Source organism: Staurois parvus, unplaced genomic scaffold, assembly GCF_062004578.1.
Source record: "Staurois parvus isolate SC_StPar_1 unplaced genomic scaffold, SC_StPar_1.0 ptg000918l, whole genome shotgun sequence".
NCBI classification, from domain to species: domain Eukaryota; kingdom Metazoa; phylum Chordata; class Amphibia; order Anura; family Ranidae; genus Staurois; species Staurois parvus.
In genome coordinates, this window is record NW_028318714.1 from 453,893 (window position 1) to 477,138 (window position 23,246).

The window sequence follows — 23,246 nt, forward strand, 5'->3', positions numbered from 1 at the left end:
CCATGCAGCGGTTGAAACATTGTATGTATTTGTTTCCATAAATGGATCCATTTATGGAAACAAATACATACAATGTTTCAACCGCTGTATGGAAGGACAGTCCCACAACTGTCATTAATAGTCTATTTCTGACAGTTCCATGACATTCCCTCCATACAGCGGTTAAAACAGCTGTATGGAGTGAATGTCCCAGATCTATCAGAAATAGACTATTTATGACAGTTCTGGGACATTCACTGCATACAGCTGTTTTAACCGCTGTATGGAGGGAATGTCATGGAACTGTCAGAAATAGACTATTAATGACAGTTCTGGGACTGTCCTTCAATGCAGCGGTTGAAACATTGTATGTATTTGTTTCCATAAATGGATCCATTTATGGAAACAAATACATACAATGTTTCAACCGCTGCATGGAAGGACAGTCCCAGAACTGTCATTAATAGTCTATTTCTGACAGTTCCATGACATTCCCTCCATACAGCGGTTAAAACAGCTGTATGGAGTGAATGTCCCAGATCTATCAGAAATAGACTATTTATGACAGTTCTGGGACATTCACTGCATACAGCTGTTTTAACCGCTGTATGGAGGGAATGTCATGGAACTGTCAGAAATAGACTATTAATGACAGTTCTGGGACTGTCCTTCCATGCAGCGGTTGAAACATTGTATGTATTTGTTTCCATAAATGGATCCATTTATGGAAACAAATACATACAATGTTTCAACCGCTGCATGGAAGGACAGTCCCAGAACTGTCATTAATAGTCTATTTCTGACAGTTCTATGACATTCCCTCCATACAGCGGTTGAAACCGCTGTATGGAGTGAATGTCCCAGAACTGTCAGAAATAGACAGAAACTGTCACAGAACTGTCCTTCTTCTCATCCTTCTCCTTCTTCTCATCCTTCTTCTCATCCTTCTTCTCATCCTTCTCCTTCTTCTCATCCTTCTCCTTCTTCTCATCCTTCTCCTTCTGCTCATCCTTCTTCTCATCCTTCTCCTTCTTCTCATCCTTCTCCTTCTCCTTCTTCTCATCCTTCTCCTTCTCCTTCTTCTCATCCTTCTCCTTCTCATCCTTCTCCTTCTCCTTCTCATCCTTCTCCTTCTTCTCATCCTTCTCCTTCTTCTCATCCTTCTCCTTCTCCTTCTTCTCATCCTTCTCCTTCTCCTTCTCATCCTTCTCCTTCTTCTCATCCTTCTCCTTCTCCTCATCCTTTTTCTTCTCATCCTTCTCCTTCTCCTTCTTCTCATCCTTCTCCTTCTTCTCATCCTTCTCCTTCTTCTCATCCTTCTCCTTCTTCTCATCCTTCTCCTTCTTCTCCTTCTTCTCATCATTCTCCTTCTTCTCATCCTTCTCCTTCTTTTCATCCTTCTCATCCTTCTTCTCATCCTTCTTCTTCTCATCCTTCTCCTTCTTCTCATCCTTCTCCTTCTCCTTCTTCTCATCCTTCTCCTTCTTCTCATCCTTCTCCTTCTTCTCATCCTTCTCCTTCTCATCCTTCTCCTTCTCCTTCTTCTCTTCCTTCTCCTTCTTCTCATCCTTCTCCTTCTTCTCATCCTTCTTCTTCTCATCCTTTTCCTTCTTCTCATCCTTCTTCTTCTCATCCTTCTTCTTCTCATCCTTCTCCTTCTCATCCTTCTCTTTCTTCTCATCCTTCTCCTTCTCCTTCTTCTCATCCTTCTCCTTCTTCTCATCCTTCTCCTTCTCCTTCTTCTCATCCTTCTCCTTATTCTCAGCCTTCTTCTTCTCATCCTTCTCCTTCTCATCCTTCTCCTTCTCATCCTTCTCCTTCTTCTCATCCTTCTCCTTCTTCTCATCCTTCTCCTTCTCCTTCTTCTCATCCTTCTCCTTCTCCTTCTTCTCATCCTTCTCCTTCTCCTTCTTCTCATCCTTCTCCTTCTTCTCATCCTTCTCCTTCTTCTCATCCTTCTCCTTCTCCTTCTTCTCATCCTTCTCCTTCTTCTCATCCTTCTCCTTCTCCTTCTCCTTCCTCATCTCCAAGGGCATTTAAATTAAAGGTACAGTGTTCTGCACTAATTTAAAGGCTCTCTGAAGCCTAGAAACCCTTTTTATAAGTCATCTTCGTAGCGAAGAAATTCGCATCGAATCGAATTTCACACTGGAATTCGCCGAATCAGCCGAATCGAATTTTTCATTTCTTCGCTCATCTCTAATTGTTACGTCTGATAAACGTTGTTTCAGGGTAATACTGATTACACACATAACCTTTTATAATAAATTCAAGACCTAACAGAAGAATCCCAGCACATATTTAAAAACAACCAAAATGATCATTAGATTATATTTGGACTTTTTCTAAAGATAACAAAAAATGGGAACAGATATTGCTATATTATCTGTTATAGTTTCCACCGGATATAGTTGTTTTGTAGGTGCCAAATATAGCCTAAACTATGTAGCTGAATCAAATATATCCATAACACACTGAGATTTGATGTTTTAGTTTCTATATGACGTAAATATACTCGTGATCACCTACATCATCCACTTGCTGCTCCAATTTGAGCTTCATTTTGGTGAGAGAGTTGACCTTGTCCTCTTCAGCCTGAAGGTCATCCAGAGTTTGTTGATGAGCCTCCTGTATTGCTTTCTTTTCCTTGGTGAGCTTCACAATAGCTTCATCCAGGGCAGCCATCTCTTCAGTCAAGTTCTTCACCTGAAAGGAAATTATGACAATTGTCACAAAAATGGGTTAAAACCACAGTCAACTCACTTCTCCCAAAAGTAAGTCCAAAAAAATAAGTAAGATTCGGTCCAAAATATTGCTTTTTGTTCAGCCAATGGGCATACCAAATGGGTTATTTGTCCATTCACTGAGACAAACCTTCAGTTGCAACAGGAAGTCACATCAGATTCAAAGGGTCTGGTACAAAATTTGGTGTGGTGGCCCCACAACTATTCTTGTTGTTTTTTTGCATGGGGTTCTCCTTAAAAGCCATACCCGATCATCATCAAAGATTATTGAAAGAGGTGTTCCAAACTGAATTCAATTAAGAAAAAAAAGAAGGTTGGTAAATATTCTTTGGGGCAGTGCCCAGCTCCCCTTGCCCTTTGTTTGACAATCCATTGGCCTGAAAATGGCCAGAAGTGATTTTACAGTTTTGGCTCCCATTGACTTCAGTGGGGTTTGGATTAACATTAAAACTTTGGCGTATGTTACAGAACATCCCCGCACACCGAACCCAGGTACATTTGCCTCATCACTGGTTAGCAGTGAACAGAACATTTAATAATATTTTCAGCAGTGCATACCTTGTTTTCTGTAGCGTGTTTTTCTTTCTCTACTTTGGCCAAAGTCAACTCCAGGTCGTCAATGTCCTTCTTCAGCTCGCTGGTCTCATCTTCCAGCTTCCTTCTTCTTGCTGTTAGATCAGCGCTCATCTCTTCCTCATCTTCCAGCCTGTCCATAAGCTCCTTCACTTTGGCTTCCATCTGAATTTTACTCTTAATAAGTTCATCACATCTTTCCTCAGCATCTGATAAATTCTGACCTTCCTATTTTACAGAGAAAAGATATGACGTTCAATATGGATTACAAGATGGAGACCACAAACAAAATAATTTATAATTGTCTTCCCACATTATACTACCTCATTTTTTTACCCCTACGACATCACATTAAAACACAGATATAAATATACAAATGTACATCTCAGCAAAAAAGTGTCTACTTTTTCTTTTTGCAATTTTTGTGGGCTTGAAAGATCACTTTTTTCTCTTAATTTGATGGTTTTACAGTTTATTTGGGAAGGAAGAAGGTATTGCGTGTCCTGGAACATAACAGAAAAGTGGTACAGCCATCAAATAACAGTTTTGTGACTTTTGTCACATCTTAAAAGTGTTTCATCCTCCATAAAGAACCTCAGCATAGGATCAGGAGGGTGTTAAATATCTGTCAAGTTGCAAATTACCATCTCATTAGTCTTTAGCATTGGCTGAAGTGACACCAGCAGAGCAGAATTCAGAAATAACCTGAAAGGTATTTGCAGCATAACACTTCATTAAGTACTTCATTAAAATTACTATCAAGTAGGTCAAATAAGCAGACTATGCGGTCATCCTCACTATGTCTACTTATTAGCAGTAGAGAAGTGAGATTGACCAGTAGCAGCAACACTAAGCCAACATTCCGATTATTTCAAATATTCCTCATTTTTTAATTAACAGAACACACAAACATCAAATAAGGCATCAGCTACAGTGGCACTTCCACCTACCGAATGGACTTGAAGAAGGAGGTCGTTCTTCTCCTGGGTCAGGCCCACCAGTTTCTCCTCTACCTCCTTCCTCCGGGTCTCTGACTTGACCAGCTCATCCTTGGTTTTCTCAAGCTCTTCTTTCAGGTTCTGCATCTCCTTTTCAGTCTCCGCGCTCTTCAGAAGAGGTTTGATCTTAAAGAACAGCTTCATCCATGGCCAATGTTTGACGTTCATAAAAGATCGGACATTGTACTGGATGGTCGTGATGGCATCTCTGTTGTAACAAACACATCACAAATGAGATCTGTAATAATAAGGAATGCTACATAATCCATCAACTTGCAAATTACTTTTATTTGTGAAAGGCAGATCGACATTGCAAGCGAGGAGATCGGAAGGCTCATGACCACATTCACATGGCTGATTTGTGGAAGGGGAAGACTTCAGTACTATAAAAATTCACAATCGCTTTAAAATGCAGTTTTTAAATAGCTCTGACATATTCCACAGTGCTGTACAAAGAAGATTGAGACATTCACATCAGTCTCTGCACCCAAAGAGCTTACACTTTAATTTCCCTCCACAGTTATTCATTGCCCTGCAGTTCACCCTTAGGCTAGTAATGACATTACACCATAGTAGTGACATCACACACTGTGAGGGACCGCCGGACGGCACCACTAGCACTCCACTGGTCAGGCGCGCCCAGAGCGCGGAGTCTAAGCCCCAGGGTACTTGTTCACCAGGGCCCCTGATGGTGGGGATGGACTTGTAGTACCCCAGGACCAGGTTGCCACTACTGAGCACACCTGTCAGTGGTAGGGGTGTTCGCCAGGGGCTCCAACCAGGGAGAGCCAAATGTAAGGAGGTCGGGTGACCCCGATGGGATGGATGGATGGCTGAGCAAGTGCGAAGTCAGACAGGCCGAGTTGGTAACGTAGAGGGCGGTAAGGTACAAGGGAGCAGGCAGAGAATCGTCGGGTCACACGCCAGGTCAGCAACAGTAGGTCAAATCTAATGAGGGGCATTCAGGAAGAGAGGTCAGGCAAAGCAAGGGTCTGGGCAGGAGAAATCAGCAGGTCAAGAGCAATCCGGGTCAAATAACTTACAAGGCACAGGTTCAGATCTGAGGATACAGGTAGGACCAGAAGGCACTGAAATGACAGCACAGGGACATTTAAATATCCCGCCCTGCGCTGCCATTGGTGCCCAGCGGGCAGCCGCGGCTTCTACTGCGCATGCGCGAACTCAAACGCCGTGGCTGGCCCGAAACTAGTGCCCGTGTCCCCGCACAGGGCGGTGCAGGGTGCCTGCGCCGGGACCATCGCGGCAGGGATCGAGAGGATCCCTGACACGCACTGGTGATGCTTACCTTGATATATCCCCCCATGGGAGCTCACCTTAGTACTTCCACTTTCTGCCCATCAGCTTACAGAGCAGCCACTCCCACTGCAAGCCTGATTTCAGCTTTCTGCTAATTTTTGACAAATGAATATGAAGGCAGTTTTTGTGTACTCACAGTGGCTGAAGTAAAAGACAGTTTGGTGACCTTTGAACTAACACAGAAGTGAAAAGTTGGGCGTTTTTATATATGATCAGATTTTTTTTCTGTAACCCCTGAGGAACGTCCTGAGCCTGGATCACCTTAGGGGAAACTTCTACAGGGCATAATTAAAACTTAATAAAGTTGTAAATAAATGGAGATCACCAGACACCTAGTGAATTGACAGACATGATATCAGAGGGAATAGTGCATAGGTATATAGATGATGACCACCTTCTCTCCATCATCTTCTTAAACTCCTCTCTCATTAGGTAACCCCTGCACAGGGCCTGCGTGCGGGTGATGAGCTGAGCCAGGCGCTCGTCCCGCATTTCCTCCAGAACACCCAGTAAGCCAGCTTTGAAGAAGACCTGGAAGATGAACAAGAAAGACTTGTCTTAACATTGAGAAGCCCTTGATACAACATTTAGGCCTCAAGGACTGCTTGTAGTGAGTGAAATACTCTCTTACATTGATGAGCAGGGAAGAAGAGCTCCTTTAGATTGGTGGCCTTTGAAAAAGGTCCTCCTTATATTGATGATCAGTGTAGAAGGGCTTCTTTTATACTGGTGGTTAAAGGGAAGAATGTCCCTTACATTGGTGGTCAGTGGGAATAATGTCCCTTACATTGGTGGTCAATGGGAATATTGTTTCTTACATTGGTGGTCACTGGGCAGAATGCTCCTTACATTGGTGGTTGATGGGATGATTGCCCCTTACATTGGTGATTAGTGGGAACAATGCCCCTTACATTGGGGATCAGTGGGAAGAATGCTCCTGACATTGGAGGTCAATGGGAAGAATGCTGCTTACAATAGTGGTCAGTGGGAAGAAGGCCCCTTACATTGGTGATCAGTGGAAAGAATGCCTCTTACATTGGGGATCAGTGGGAAGACTGCTCCTGAAATTGGAGATCAATGGGCATAATGCTCCTTACATTGGAGGTTAGTAGCTAGAATGCTCCTTACTTAGGTAGTCAGTGGGAAGAATGCTCCTGACATTGGAGGTCAGTAGGAAGAATGCTCCTTACATAGGTAGTCAGTGGGAAGCATGCTCCTTACATAGGTAGTCAGTGGGAAGCATGCTCCTTACATTGGGGATCAGTGGGAAGAATGCTCCTGACATTGGGGATCAGTGGGAAGAATGCTCCTGACATTGGGGATCAGTGGGAAGAATGCTCCTTACATTGGTGGTCAGAGGGAAGAATGTCCCTTACTTTGGTGGTCAGTGGGAAGAAAGCTCCTGACATTGGAGGTCAGTGTGAAGAATGCTCCTTACATAAGTAGTTAGTGGGAAGAATGTCCCTGACATTGGAGGTCAGTGAGAAGAATGCTTCTTACATAGGTGGTCAGAGGGAAGAATGTCCCTTACTTTGGTGATCAGTGGGAAGAATGCCCCTTACTTTGGTGATCAGTGGGAGTACTGCCCCTTATATTGATTGACAGTATGAAGAATGATCCTTACATTTGTGGTCAATAGGAAGAATGCTCATTGCTCTAGGAACTCCTAGAAACCTATGGAAGAACCCTAATTTGTTGCTAAGAAAGGCTGGCCTACAGGCTCCAGTAATGGAAATCCGGCCAAGATTATATAATTCCATTGGTGGTATCTTATTATTAGTAGCACACAACAAGGGACATCTGGGCATAGGCCAGGATAGTGGATGAGTGGTTATGGGGAACATTATTTATTTAATGTCTGAATCTAACAACACACACTTCAGCTCTATCTGACCTCCAATAACTTGAAGCTACTATTATGGGACTGAGGTGATCTCAGAAGTTAAATCTCTCCATACAAAACCAATGCAAAAACATGCAAGGGAAGTCGCATTATTTCTGCTGCCATTGACAATACTGTATACTCATGTGTCAGCAAGCCTTGTGGTAAAAAAGGAGGATTACCACAATGTATATTTTTTTAATGAGCCCCAATGCTTCAGACAGCAGATAGAGGAGAACCTTGTGGGGAGGAATTTGTGCAATTAATTAATTTCCTAGAAGAAGATCCGCCAACCTTTGTATGTCCGAACTTGTACTGTGTGTGATCGATCTCAATGGAGCCCAGGAGCTTCTCACAGGCTTTTTTACTGTCTATGAAGTGCCCTTCCGGGATGGCACTGGCATTCAAAACCTTATACCTGGCAAAAGAAATTTTAATATAAAATTAACTGTATACAGTTAAAAATAATTGTTTTTGGTAAATTTGTTACAAAGTTTCTTACTTGGAGATCCTGCCAGTAACAGCACTTCCTGTCTCAGGCTTACAACCATGGGTGCTCCTTCAGTTGGCCATTGTGCTTCCTATTGGGAATTCAGGAGGTATGTGGGGACCAGATAGGCAGTCTAATGGCCAGCTGAAGAAGTATGCATGGCAGAGGCTTAAGGGTCATTTTTTTAATCTGCTGGGTGACTGTACCAACAAAAGTTGCAAATAATACCCTTGTGAATGTTTTTATCATGTGTAAAATGTTATTTTCTGAGATTTAAAGGATAACTCCACTTCTGTGAAGTTCATATGTACAACTGCTACAAAAGCCATAGTGCAATTTATGTTCTTCAAAAGAATATTTCCTTTAAAATCTAAAAAAATAAAATGCAATATGGCAACACGGAGGCATTCTGTACACAGTTGGTGTACAGAACTTCTCCAAAAGTGTAATTATTTTCTAGTATTTACTGATTCATTTATTCACTGATTTTCTCAGAAGGCTGCACAAAGATACAAGTCAGACTTTAGCCATTCTATTTACCGTTGTTTGAAATCCCCATAAAGGACTCGACTGGGAAATCCCTTTCGGCAAATTCGGATCCCCTCCAAGACGCCATTGCAGCGCAGCTGATGGATGACAAGATGATTGTCCATCTCCCCTGTAGACAGAAGGTCATAACTACTGACATGGATCTCTCACTTTATCTGATAGGAATTCTGTATCATACTGAAAAACCAAGATAATCAACGTACTGTATGTGTCCTGAGAATTTCAACAACATTGAAATTATTATCATTTTTATAAATGGATGGTTGTCAATTCTATGATACACTCAGGGCTGTGGATAAGGGGGTACCAGAGGCGGACTGACCATTTGGAAACTCGGGCACTGCCCGAGGGCCCGGGGTCAGTAGGGGGCCCCATCAGATGCCCCTGGTATCTCTATCATAGGCTTTTTTGAGTTTGGGCGAGGACACAGGGGCCCCATGATCCCCTATTGCCCGGGGGCCCCATGAGTTGTCAGTCCGCCCCTGGGGGGTACCACCAGTCCTCCTGTATGGGGCCCAGGCCAACAGGGGGGCCCAGGCAGCTGGGTGAATTGGACGTGGGCAGGGAGGGTGATTGCCATGGTGGGAGGGGCAATTACTAGAACCAATCCCCTGTATGGCTCTCCCTGCAGCAGCTGAAAGCTGTCTTCTTCACCTCTCCCTTCTGCTTGCTTTCAGGTGCTACAGAGAAAGCCATACAGGGGATTGGTTCCAGTAATTACCTCCACACTGCACCCATAACTCTACCTGTGCACCGTACATTTCACCCTGCCAGTTTCCCGTGTGTGCCCCTCACCCCCACAGTGCAGCTGACTTCCCTCCTCTCCTTCCCACCAGCAGCTGCAAGCACACAATAGGTAACATTTACCAGCCCCTTCCTTTCCTGAATGAACACAATGACTGTACCGATCACTCACTGTGTTCATTCATAAAGCATAGTAAACTGTTTTTCTTGGGGTGGGGGGCCCGATCAAGTTGGCTGTGGGTTCTAATAGCAGCCCTTGATACACTAATAGATCCATGTGCTTGAATTTAAAGGACTTAAAGTGGACCTGTCATCTGATTTTAGGAATTTATTAATGGAGGCTTGTAAGGTAAATGGCAGGTCCATTTAGGATGGTTCTGATTTATGGATCCAACTTCAGAGACAAGACATTTCCTGTTGGCCATTAATCCTACATGGAGGTTCTGGTAGTGCCATACCTCGTGTCCAATAATTGTTGTAATGAAGTTTCCTGTTTGCCTCAGTACAGCTTATATCATATGGTGTGGACATGGTGACTGATTCTCTGGAGGTTGTTGTGCTGTGACTAGCTTTGAGCAGTGACTCTCTAATTGAATTGGCCAGTAGATGGGACATTCAGTATCTGGGTCATTGCCAGAGTGTGAACTCTACCTGGAGTCTTGGTCTCATTTGGGATGAGGCAGCGGACAAAGTGTGGGTGGGTGGTCTTCAAGTTGGTCATCAGTTTGGTCAGATTTTCCTGTAGGAAGGATATGTTAATCAAGGTTTTTAGTTACGGTTTTATATATTTCTTTGGTAATTTCATTTAGCAAATTCCACTCATTGAACTGACCCTGAACAACGCCGAGACGGTCTGGAAGGAGGAGCCCTTCTTCTTACTCCCTGACTTACCGCCTGAAGCTGGACAGAAAATAAATGTTAATGAACACTCCATGAAAATCCCATTATCGATTATTCTTCAGAAATCAGAAATATGAATTTGCTATTGCATATCCCTCCTTCTGAAAATGCTAGTTGACTGGTATCATTCTGATTCTATTACTTCTATACTCTGAGTTAGAGTGGTTGTGAACCCTTACATATACCTGGTGACTGGCCTCTGGTCATACGGTGCCTTGACATGTTCCACATTTTGTCATGTTACAACCAAAAACGTCAATGTATTTGACTGGGATTTTATGTGATAGAACAACACAAAGTGGCAGATAATTGTGAAGAGAAAGGAAAATGAGAAATGGTTTTCAAAATTGTTTACAGATCCTCCTATATAAGTTTTACTTGTTCATCTGCAGACCTCTCTTCTCTACAGCCGTTTAAAGTACAGAATTTAGACAAAATGTCTCAGTTCCAGAAGTCAGGGGGCAGGGATGTGAAAGCACACACAGCACAGCAAAGAACAGGGAGCAGAGTGTAATCTGAGACCTGAGTGGAGGAAAAGATCACCCCTCCCCCCTACACAGCAGTCTGTCACATACCTAATGGTAGAACCTGAGATTGCAGAGGAGGGTCTCCCTTGCGGATCTGGCTCAGGGGCCCTGCAAAAGTAATAGGGAGAGCCGGAGCACAGAGGTGCACGAGTGCCTGTTGGGACTTCCGTGGGGTTGGCGTGCATCAGGAATGCAGGAGCAGCTGGAGGATGATACACTGGCAGAAGTGCAGGAATGGTTTGGAATGGTTTGGCAGTTGGCGCTCAGGTAGATGTACTGGCAGGGTTAAGCCAGTTAGGGTGCAGGATCAGAGTAAGCAAGGTCAGGCGGTCCGGGTCAGCAACTAGCAGGCAAGTAAAACAGAATCGGCAGGCAGAAGCATAGTCCACAGGGCATGCCAGGGGTCGATGCAGGCAGCGTTCTAGCGAGGTCAATGACAGATCTGATCAGCAATAGGTAAACAGGTAGCAGGATACACAGATGCTCGGGGTAAAGACCAAATGGCATTGATGCAAGGTCCCAGCTCAGTTTAAATAGCCCACTCAAAACCAATGTGCCGCCGCGCATGCGCACCCACCTGCACCTGTGCGCGCGACCACGCACGAGCACCCACTAACCGGCCTGGTTTGGGAGGGGGTCATTCGCTTGTCCTCCCCTTTCCTGACCTGCCAGGCTGCATGCTCGGATAAGGGTCTGATTTTGGGGGGAACCCTACGCTGTTTTTTTCCTTAATTTTTAATTGCAGGCAATTTTTTTTTTTTTACATTCAGCTGTCAGTGGGGAAACCACTGACAGCTAATGAATCATTGGTTGTTAAGGACGCGGTGGCCTGCTTCCTGCCCCTCTCATTAACAAGCAGCTTTTTTTCCATTCAAATCGTTCTGAAAATGTTACATTTGTTAGAAAATGAATAAACAAAATTAAATGAAACTAAACCAATTCCTAAACTAACCTACAAAACGAAATCAGTTACATAACACATTTATCCGAAAGGAAAAAAACATTTTCCATTCTGCACATGTCTAATGTAAAATGACACCTGAAGATAGTCTGCAAGTGGCAATGAGTAATACAATGGAGCAGTGTATTGCTACAATTTAATTACTATTTCATTCATTTATAGGTAAAAAGGTTTGACCTATAATGTACTTAAGACAGCATTTAAAACTTAAAAGTAAATAAAACGTTATTTTTTTAAATAAAGAATATTCATATTTAACCCTTTATTAACCCATAACTAACCCTAATTAATCCTAATTAACTACTCCCTTACCTTTTCCCCTAAGCTGTTATTTTTCTGCAATTTTTTTCCTATTTGTTCATTATTTTTTTTTTTATTTTAATTTATTTGTTTATTATTTTTTCAGAGTTGCATAAAAAAAATGCGCAAGGGAGCAGATGTTCTTACGAAACTCATCGACCCATATACATCAACTTTATTTCTTGTAACCTGTATGATTACAGTTGGTGTATTGACCATCAGACATGCAAGTCATATATGAACATGGTTTTTAAGTCATTCAATTTGATGGACATATTTTAAATTTTGTGAAAGGAATACCTTTGTAATAAAATGTTTTTCTATTTTAAACATCAGTGTGTTCTACCATTTGAGGCATACATTAAAGTCCCATTGCAATGTGATTATTCAATAATATGTTTTGTAGGGATGATGCCTCTGATGGTAAAATATTATTGATAACACACCATCTCTATAAGTTTATATTTTTTATTTTTACCATCACAAAATAATGGCTCTATTTTTAGTTTCGACTCCAATTTCATTTCTACTATTTTCAGCTGAGTCGGTCCTTAGGTGCTTCTGAAGGTATGTCATAAAAATATTGCAAAAGACTTTTGAATTGAATTCAGTGATTGGCTTTATCTAAAGTACTTACCTGCTTCTGAAGTAGAAAAGCTGGAGAAGAGCAAAGCAAGGAGCTTAAGGGAAGACTTCTGGTACAGGCCTACCACGGTCTCATTGAGCGGGTCTTTATTCTTGTCCAGCCACCCAGTGACATTGTAGTCCACTGTGCCAGCGTAATGTACCAGGGAAAAGTGAGCTTCGCTTTTGCCTTTGCCTGGTTTTGGTTTCTGGAAGTTGGGTGACTTTCCAAGATGTTGGTCATACAGCTTGTTCTTAAAGGTGGTATCAGAGGCCTTAGGGAACATGCACTCCTCTTCAAGTATGGAGAAGATTCCCATCGGCTGAAAAAAGAAACATGAAGGGATGAAAAGATCTTTGCTATAGAAGTGGCAGTAATCCTTGCACAATGATGTTTATTTCTGTTTGCCAACTATATCTGTCGTCTTCTTAAAAAAGATAAAGATTTGACTTGGGTAACTAAGAATTTAAGTGTATAAAAAAAACATGTAAATTTATTAAAAGAACCCCTAGCGTACTATCCTAGAGACAAGTGAGCTTGACTATTGCCCTCTTTGCCTAGTTTCCAGCCCTGGAATTTCAGTGGCTTCCCATATCGTGTTTATTAGAGTAGAGATTGCCTGCACTCCAGAAGAATAAAGGGTCAGCTACATAATTGGTATGCATAAGAACACAATATTAAGGTGAGAAGATTACGCAAGGTGTAAAACTATGATGTATAAATTACCTCTTCCTACAGGCTCTGTTACACTAATGACTAAAAAGTTGTGCCCACCTGATCATCTCACCCATATGAGCTTATTGGACATCTCGTTCTGAAACCACAGTAATAACAGTAACTGCTCTGTTTGTGACTAAAACAGCCTCTATCCTTCTGGAAGGTTTTCCGCAAGATCTTGGACCACTTTTGTGAGATCTTACTGATGTTGGGTCAAACCTGGTTCACAGAAAGTGCCCAGTAGGTCTGAGGTCCACTTTTGTGAGATCAGGTAGCGATGTTTGATCAAACCTGGTTCACAGAGAGTGCTCAGTAGATCTGAGGTCAGGGGTCTGTGAAGGTCACTCAAGTTCTTTCACATTAAATGTGTTTTTATGGAGTTAAGGCACTGTCTAACTAGAAGAGGAAAGGGCCTTCACAAAACTGCTGGAATAGCTTAATTGTATAAAGTGTCTTTGTATGTTGTAGCAGTTCCTTTCACTAGAAACATCTAAAGTCATTTTAGAAGGGAGTCCACATACTTTTGGTTATATAGTGGTGAGATGGTCATATCTCCACAAACATTTGGCCATATAATGAAACTCACACGTTTCAACCCATGCTGGAGTGTTAATAGGGGGCTTTTCTTATATACCTTCTCAATAAGCTGGATGCAGGCGGCTAAGTCCATGCCAAAGTCAATGAACTCCCAGTCAATTCCCTCCTTCTTATACTCTTCTTGTTCCAGCACGAACATGTGGTGGTTGAAGAACTGTTGCAGTTTTTCATTGGTGAAATTGATACACAATTGTTCAAAAGTGTTGAACTGAAATTTTAGGAGAAGAAATAAATAATAACCAACCTCGATCACTTCATAATGTGAATAGTGAAGGCAAAGATCTATGATCTTACATCAAAAATTTCAAATCCAGCAATATCCAGAACTCCAATGAAGTATTGGCGGGACTGCTTTGTGTCCAGCTGCTGGTTGATGCGGGTCACCATCCATAAGAAGAGTTTCTCATAAACAGATCTGGCCAAAGCACCAATGGAGTTGTAGACCTAGAATAGACATTTGTCAGTAAAATCTGTCTAACACTGATAGTGTTGGAAAGTGAAGAGTAGTTGTCAGTCCTCACCTGCTGCACATTTTGGCTTTTGGTCACAAACTCATTTCCAACTTTGACTCTTGGATTGCAAAGAGATTTCACCAGATCCGAAGAGTTCAGACCCATCAAATATGCTGCTTTATCAGCATCTGGAAAACAAAAAATTTACATAAAATTAAAAAATGCAAAGTGTGTTTGAATTTAACATATATATATATATATATATATATATACAGTTGCAAGAAAAAGTATGTGAACCCCTTGGGATTACGTGGAGTTTTGCATGAATTGGGCATAAAATGTGCTCTGAACGTCATCTAAGTCACAACAATAGAAGAACACAGTCTGCTGAACATAATACTACACAAACATTAGATGTTGCCATGGTTTAATTGCACATAACATGTAAACATTCACAGTGCAGGGAGGTAAAAGTATGTGAACCTTTGGACTTAATAACTGGTTGACCCTCCTTTGGCAGCAATAACCTCAACCAAACGTTTCCTGTAGTTGCAGATCAGACCTGCACAACGATCTGGAGTAATTTTGGACCACTCCTCTTCACAAAACTGTTTCAGTGTAGCAATATTCTTGGGATGTCTGTTGTGAATCACTCTCTCAAGGTCATGCCACAGCATTTCAATCGGGTTGAGGTCAGTACTCTGACTGAGCCACTCCAGAAGGCGTATTCTGTGCTGTTGCAGCCATTGTTTTGTTGAATTACTTGTATGCTTTGGGTCATTGTCCTGTTGCATCACCCATCCTCTGCGGAGCTTCAGTTGGCGGACAGATGGTCATATGTTTTCCTGCAAAATGTCTTGATAAACTCTGGAATTAATTTTCCCATCAATGACAACAATCCATCCAGGCCCTGAGGCAGCAAAGCAGTCCCAAACCATGATGCTCCCTCCGCCATGTTTTACAGTGGGGATGAGGTTTTGATGTTGGTGTGCTGTGCCTTTTTTTTTCTCCACACATAGTGTTGTGTGTTCTTCCCAAACAAATCAATCTTGGTTTCATCTGTCCACAGTATATTTTGCCAGTAGTGCTGTGGAACATCCAGGTGCTCATTTGCAAACTTCAAACGTGCTGCAATATTCTTTTTGGACAGCAATGGCTTCCTCCGTGGTGTCCTCCCATGTACTCCATTCTTGTTTAATGTTTTCCTTATTGTAGATGTGTCAACAAAAATGTTAGCATGTGCCAGAGATTTCTGTAGGTCTTTAGCTGACACTCTGGGATTCTTCTTTACCTCATGCAGCATTCTGCGCTGTGCTCTTGCAGTCATTTTTACAGGACGACCACGCCTAGGGAGAGTAGCAACAGTGCTAAACTTTCTCCATTTGTAGACAGTCTGTCTTACCGTGGACACATGAACATCAAGGCTTTTGGAGATACTTTTGTAACCCTTTCCAGCTTCATGCAAGTCAATTCTTGATTGTAGGTCTTCTGAGAGCTCTTTTCTGCGAGGCATGGTTCACATCAGACAGTGCTTCTTGAAACCAGTAAACCCAAAACAGGTGTGTGTTTTTTAAGGGCAGGACAGCTGTCAGCAACACATCCAATATCATCACACTGATTGGAGTCAAGGTTGGCTCACTCTTGGCTCCAATTAGCTCTGGGAGAAGTCATTAAGCTAGGGCCTCACATACTTTTTCCTCCCTGCACTGTGAATGTTTACATGTTATGTGCAATTAAACCATGGCAACATCTAATGTTTGTGTAGTATTATGTTCAGCAGACTGTGTTCGTCTATTGTTGTGACTTAGATGACGTTCAGAGCACATTTTATGCCCAATTCATGCAAAACTCCACATAATCCCAAGGGGTTCACATACTTTTTCTTGCAACTGTATATATATACACAGCGCGACAAAAATAAAGATATTTATGGCTATCCTTGAAGTCCTGGAAAACAATTTTATTTTTTACATCCTTTTAATTTTTGTATATTGTAAAAAAAGTCTGGTAAACACACAACCGAGCTGTTAGGCATACCCTGTCTCTAAATATACAATTCAAGAACAACATAAAAGTCACAGTCAAAGTCGACTTAGAAACACGTATGAATTTCAGCTCGGTCCCACGAGGGTAAAACATCAGAATAGACTATGACAACAGCTACAGACTCTTCCAATTACTTGAGAGAAAGGAAAATTAGGACTAACTATTTTCAACTCCTAACGGCAATATTAAATTTATATATATATAATGAGTACAGAAGTTGCCATTCTTGTCCCCCAAGACTCTACAATCCTCCAAAGGATTTTCCCAGATAGATTGTGAGTCTGTCTATGTTTTATTGGTGGTAGATAAAACAAGTTAAAAGTCCCACACCTTATTAAATTTACTAGGGCATCCATGAAAAATGAAGGTTGCCTTGCAGAGTGGCATAACTAAATTTGTTAAAGCTTTCCAAAAGTTTAGGGTAGGAGCCTTGGCTGCTTTTCATTTTCATACAATAGTCTTCCTGGCATGGAGGAGGGTCTTAGTCGCCACTGAAAGGCCAAGGAGTCAACCAGTCCTAATAAGCAGAATTCAATTTTCATCTGGAATTGTGGTCAAGGAGGAAATAAATTGAGTGACCTCAGATCAAACCTTTTAAATCAAGTCCAAAACATGTGTAGAAAATCTGCTGACTCACCTGCACATCTCCAGCAATGGTGAGAAACCCCAGGGTAAATTTTATTTAATCTATGTGGCATTAAGTAGGCTCTGTGCAATAATTTAAAATGGATCAGTCTATCTCTGACAGCAACTGGTTAGAGAAAGGGGTATTCCCATATATCTTTCCAGTCTTCCCAGTCCATATCTGGCACATCCACCGGCTATAAAAAGAAGATCTTCCAGGCCATTGTGAACAGAGGGCATGAGAGCCTTGTAAATTAGTTTAGACAGAGAAGCATCTCTCAGTAAGGATTCTAACTCAGGTTGATTGATCAATCGTGTAGTGAAACGAAAGACTGGTTGGTAGCAGGGGCAGACTGACAACTCATGGGGCCCCCAGGCAATAGGGGATCATGGGGCCCCTGTGTCCTTGCCTAAACTCAAAAAAGCCTATGAAAAAGGTACCAGGAGCGTCTCATGGGGCCCCCTACTGACTTCGGGCCCTCGGGCAGTGCCTGAGTTTCCAAATGGTCAGTCCGCCCCTGGTTAGTATTCTAGCCAAGGTTGCTAGATCAAAAGGAACTGGTCATGTCTGTCTTCCAATTCCGCTGTTATTTTTTCATTAATAAAGAAATCTTGAATTCTGGAATTAACTTCCTCAAACTGGAGAGAAAGGGACTTCCAAAAATATTCTATAGTTTGCTTGGTCACCATGAAAAAGAAAGCAATCGATGTGTGGGTTTCATGAGAGACATCTCTACGTGGCTTATAAAAAAGTGCTTCACTTGGTTTCTTCTGAAGGTTAATATATGTGATGGAATAAATCATGTTGTAGACCACAGTTGATGGGCTACTGGGCACGTCCACCATATATGAAGCATATTTCTTTCTGTCTTACGACCTCGGAAGCACCAAGGGTTAAAACCTGGCACATACTTAGCTATCTGCACAGGAGTAAAGGGGTAAAGTACCATCTGGAGTGTACTGTATATGAATTTTCTAGCGTCAGTATGTTACTGGTGCACTTAGAGACTGCCTGCAAATTGGCCACTTGGTTCCCTTTCATCCAAACAGACCAAGCATAGATTACAATTTAGAAGTTGTGTAAGGATCCACCCAATTGGGCGGCACAGTGGCTTAGTGGTTAGCACGTCTGCCTTGCAGTAAATGGGTCATGGGTTCAATTCCTGACCATGGCACCTCCTGCATGGAGTTTGCATGTTCTCCCTGTGCTTGAGGGGGTTTCCTCCCACACTCTAAAGACATGCTGGTAGGTTAATTGGCTCCTGTCTAAATTGTCCCTAGTGTGTGTATGTATGAATGTAAGTTAGGGACTTTAGATTGTACACCCCTTGAGGGTTAGGGACCTTAGATTGTATGCCCCTTGAGGGTTAGGGACTTTAGATTGTATGCCCCTTGAGGGTTAGGGACTTTAGATTGTATGCCCCTTGAGGGTCAGGGACTGATGTGAATGTTCAATATATATATATGTAAAACGCTGTGTAAATTGACTGTGCTATATAAGTACCTAAATAAATAATGCTGTTCTTGGGACATAGATCAAGAATGGCTAGAATATGTAAGATAGATAGATAAAAGAGATTGTGAGCTGCTAGAATTGCTCTTCGTAACCATATTTCTGGCACTGCAAATTTGCCATTTTGTAACTTGCACACCTAACACTCGTTAACCACCTGTAAAAGGCACCCAGTATTTCCACCTAGTTCCCGATTAACTGTATCTGTCTGGCTGCATTGTATTTTTTCTTGCTTCTGGATATTTGACATTGGCCCTATCAAACAGACACAGTTACAGAAGTGCTGACCTCCCTCCAAGGAGCAGCCTTCTATGGCGGTTAACTGTCAGTTCAGAGTTAAGAAAGGGTTTAAAGTCGTATCAGTTTTTTTGTTCACTATCCCCACTAAGTGGAATCTTCCCTCACTATGTGTTGTCCACGATAGTAAGTGAGGAAGAAATATCCCTAGTAGGGATGCAGACATTAGCTTCTAACCCTTCCCAAGGTCATTTAAATCTAAAAAACAAATGTTTATGATCTGGTGTCCAGACTAGTGTAACTGAACTGGCCTGGCTACTTACCTTCTGTGCCATCAGGCTCAGCCTGATCCTCACGGGGTTTCTGCTTATACTTCATGTTCCCATAATGCATTCCTGCACCTGTCAGCTTGTAGATCCCCATCTTCTCCTCCTGATTGAAGCCAAGGATATCAATGGCTTCCTAGAAAAAAAAAAATCAGTCTTGTATGTATATTGGCATTCTCTTCTATATAGGAAAAAGCAGAATTTTCAACCCCACAGCCCTTTTTTCTGATAGTGGTGCCTTTAGCTTGCAATAAATAGTATCATGAGGACACTTAAGTGACTGTTTATAAAAATGTTCTTATGCAAATGACTCGGCATTCAAACAACAGCTGAGAAGGATCCCTGTAATGTGTCTAATATGTATATTTCATGTGACCACTAGCAAAATCTAGTGGTCATAATGTGGTGTTTTCCTGATTGTGGTATATCAGGACAATACATAGTTACATAGTTAGTCTGGCTGAAAAAAGACAAAAGCCCATCCAGTTCAACCATTAAAAAAAAAAAGTTATAATCCTATACCCACAGTTGATCCAGAGGAAGGCAACAAAACCCAGCAAAGCACGATCCAATTTGCTTTCTTCCTGGGATAAACAAAAATATATACTTTACTATACTATCGATAGATCTAAAAATGTTAAAAAAAAGACCAGGCTCTTTGACCTCTTAAAAATTCCTTCCTGATCCCCCGAGAGGCAATCGGATATTCCCTGGATCAACTTTCCCTATAAATGTTATATCCAGTTATATTCTGTGTATCCAAGAAAAAATCCAGGACTTTCCTACAGCAATCCACTGAGCTGGCCACAACCAACTCTTGAGGGAGTCTATTCAACATTTTCACAGCTCTCACTGTGAAGAAACCTTTCCGTGTTTGGAGATTAAATACGAGATAAGACATTGAGCCATTAGATGGAGCTGATGATCATTGTAAATAAACATATCAAGCACATTATGGAGATTCTTTGCAATGGCTGTGTAAATGCTGAGGCATTTGCACACCATTTGGTTTTATAAATACCACTTAAAGTTAAAACAAGGGCTAAACAAATATTGTGTCAGAGATCCGGGTGTGACCAGAAATGTGTGGACTGACACAGGGAAGTAGCAGGCTTCAGGAACACAGGCGTAGTCAGGGCTGGAGAGGTGGAATGGTCAAGTGGGCCGTAAGGTACTGTCAGGCACCGTCAGGCGGGATCTCTAGTGACCCACAGAACAGGATTCCCCAGGGCGCGGTGTCTAAGCCCCAGTCTGCCTTTTCACCAGAGCCCCTGATGGTGGGGATGGACTTGGTGCAGGACTGAGATCAGGTTGCGGCCCCTGAGTGCACCCAACTGTGGTAGAGGGGTCCGCCGAGGGTATGTACCGGGGGAAAGCCTGATGTGAAGGGGCTGGCAGGTTTGGACAGTAGTGACTGGATCCGTGCAGGATGGATGGATCATCTGGGTAGCGTCAGGCGTAGTCAGGCAGGCCAGGTCAGCAACGTGCGGGCAGTGAGGTACCGGAGGAGCAGGCAGAGAATAGTCAGGGTTACAAGCCGGGTTCAGTAACTCACGGGGAGCGTGGTACGGAGGATCAGGCAGAAGGATGGTCAGGCAAGCCAGGGGTTCAACAGGAGATGGTCAGCAGAGGTCAGGATCAAAACAGGGTCAGCAACTAGGCAGATAGGCAGGAACACAGGATACCAGGTACAGGGGCTCATGGGAAACATACACCAAGGCACTGACTGCAGGTCTGGCCATTCCTTAAATACACCTACTGCAATCAGCCCCAGGTGTTGGCTGATTGCAGGAGTGAGCTTCTGGCTGCTGAGAGCACCCGTTGGTCAGCCCTGGTACTGCAGCCCACACGGCAGGTAAGTCCCACCACCAGTGCTGAGTCCATTCCTGACATGTTGTTTAGATACAAAAAAGGTGTGACTTTCTTTCTAACCCTTGTGTCCTTTGACTATTTCTAATTGTACAGGAGCCTTTGTAATACAGACCACTCCCTCATATTCTCTCTCTTTGTGCAGGGTAACTGGTCTTGTCTCCGCCCCCTTCAGTAGTTTTTTGCAGGCAGCCTGTAGTGGGTGGAGCTTCTGGGTCCCTCCCACAGCTCTGTTCTCTGCACAGGTTATGTACAGCATAGTGATGATGTCACTGCTACTTGCATAAGTTAATATCTGGGTTTGCAAAAGAATTTGGATTTATATGCTCTGTGGTCATAAGGAATACATTTAGATAAATGTATTGATTTAATCTTTAAACCACCTAATTTTTATATGACAGACCTCAGGTTAAATTTGGCACCAGGGGTTAATGGTTTTACAATATAACATAATTTATCATGTGTCCTAAATAAGAACTATCTGTATTTCACCCTCAAGTTTCCCATTTCAAGGTCAGGCCTGAATTGGATTGGTTCCCATTGGCCACAGCAGACAGTTCTTATTTCAGACAGCGAAAAAGAAGGTTTTGGATTTGCAGTGAGATTCTCTAAAATGCAAAGGCGAAGGCGCTGTATGTACATACGTCGGTGGCCATGAGTTCCGCGGCATCATCAATACTTTTTACAGTAATCTCCCCCATGCTGGTGTATTGAAAGTCATAAGGGTTGGTTGTAATCAGCAACATTTCTGTGAAAAAAGCAAACACATTAAAAAAATTTAACTGAAAGTGAATGTAGTGGGGTGAACACTATTCAAATCTATAACTGTTCCACCAAAATTCAGCAAGGGTGATTCTACTATTCAGAAATAGCAATGCTGAAGAGACCATTATCATTTAATTATACAGGCATTTATATGGTGTTTTAATGGAACCGGCCCCAGACTGCACTTGGGTACTTCCGTTAGACTACCGCTTCCCCATCCGAACACAGACAACAGACACCACAGCCAACCATACAAGACTAGACGACACCATTCTTGAAGTAATCCAGAAGGTAGACTAGTTTATTTGAACACAGATACAGGGAGACAATCCCCCTTCCCTACATAATGACACAGGGTGGGGCAATCTACATTTAGTAACAAGAGACACACCAACAGACAGTCTCATCAGGAGGGAGAGCTGCTGGAGACATCCCCCACCAAGTCAATACACATAAACACATACATCCCATAATAGCTCGCTCCCAAGCCAGACAGACAATAGAACAATGGGATGCAACCACATAACATCAAACAATCAACAACCCCTCACCCCAATATTAGGACAGATCACCCTGTACCAGGGGCGGACTGACCATTTGGAAACTCGGGCACTGCCCGAGGGCCCGGGGTCAGTAGCGGGCCCCATGAGATGCCCCTGGTACCTTTTTCATAGGCTTTTTTGAGTTTGGGCAAGGACACAGGGGACCCATGATCCCCTATTGCCCGGGGGCCCCATGAGTTGTCAGTCTGCCCCTGCCCTGTACCCCTAACAAGCACAGGGTGATTTACACATAAGAGGGATATGGGGAGCTGAGACAGGGGTCTCCCCACCTCTCCAAAGTGAGCTGGGTTCCAAGGGCCCCCCACCCAAAATGACTCCCATCACAGGTGTCATCAATTTACACAACCTATACTATTCATTCACTCCAGTCCCTGCCCTCAAAGAGCTTACAGTCCCTGTCTCACACACATACATATTAGGGCCCATTTAGACAGCAGCCAAATAACCTACCAGAATGTCTTTGGAGTATAGGAGGAATCCATGTAGGCACAAGACGAATATCCAACCCCAAGCAGATAGTGTCCAGGTTAGGGTTCGAACAAAGGACCCCAGTGCTACAAGGCAGGAGCACTTACCACTAACCCTGTCAGGACCTGGGTCTGAACATGCAACCTCTGCTGTGTCTGACAATGCCTATTCTTGCTGAGCCACCTGGGATGCCGGCTAGCACCTGCTGAGATTTCTTTTGACCCTAGCCTGCATTGGGGTTGTTGGATTTTCTGACTTGAATAGTGATATTTAGCACAACCCATCCCTCCACTCACCAACAATGTCTGGCTTCTTATTGGATTGGATCTGGTAGAAGATGTGGTAGCTCCGCTCGTTGGGAAGTTGGTAAGTCACTCTGGACTTCTCCAGCAAATCTGCAAGAAGATATTTTGCTTAGTACAAAATGGCCAATCACTGATGTCAGAGTTTTCGGAAATACAAAATGCAATTTTGGAACTA

The 23,246-nt window shown here is 42.8% G+C and overlaps 1 protein-coding gene across 1 annotated transcript in view; it reads right to left on the reverse strand.

The window, feature by feature from the left end:
- Nucleotides 1–23,246, reverse strand: part of LOC149442055 (myosin-4-like) — a 56,096-nt gene that overhangs the window by 18,351 nt on the left and 14,499 nt on the right. Inside the window, exons 8-22 of the mRNA XM_089656576.1 lie at nucleotides 23,063–23,161; nucleotides 21,615–21,718; nucleotides 19,099–19,237; nucleotides 14,425–14,543; nucleotides 14,198–14,347; nucleotides 13,941–14,111; nucleotides 12,602–12,911; nucleotides 10,109–10,176; nucleotides 9,928–10,015; nucleotides 8,524–8,641; nucleotides 7,788–7,911; nucleotides 6,006–6,142; nucleotides 4,247–4,502; nucleotides 3,282–3,524; nucleotides 2,509–2,685 (exon numbers count right to left, since the gene is read on the reverse strand). Of these exons, the coding sequence (XP_089512702.1) occupies nucleotides 2,509–2,685; nucleotides 3,282–3,524; nucleotides 4,247–4,502; nucleotides 6,006–6,142; nucleotides 7,788–7,911; nucleotides 8,524–8,641; nucleotides 9,928–10,015; nucleotides 10,109–10,176; nucleotides 12,602–12,911; nucleotides 13,941–14,111; nucleotides 14,198–14,347; nucleotides 14,425–14,543; nucleotides 19,099–19,237; nucleotides 21,615–21,718; nucleotides 23,063–23,161 (2,303 nt within the window). The remainder of the gene's footprint in view (nucleotides 1–2,508; nucleotides 2,686–3,281; nucleotides 3,525–4,246; nucleotides 4,503–6,005; nucleotides 6,143–7,787; nucleotides 7,912–8,523; nucleotides 8,642–9,927; nucleotides 10,016–10,108; nucleotides 10,177–12,601; nucleotides 12,912–13,940; nucleotides 14,112–14,197; nucleotides 14,348–14,424; nucleotides 14,544–19,098; nucleotides 19,238–21,614; nucleotides 21,719–23,062; nucleotides 23,162–23,246) is intronic.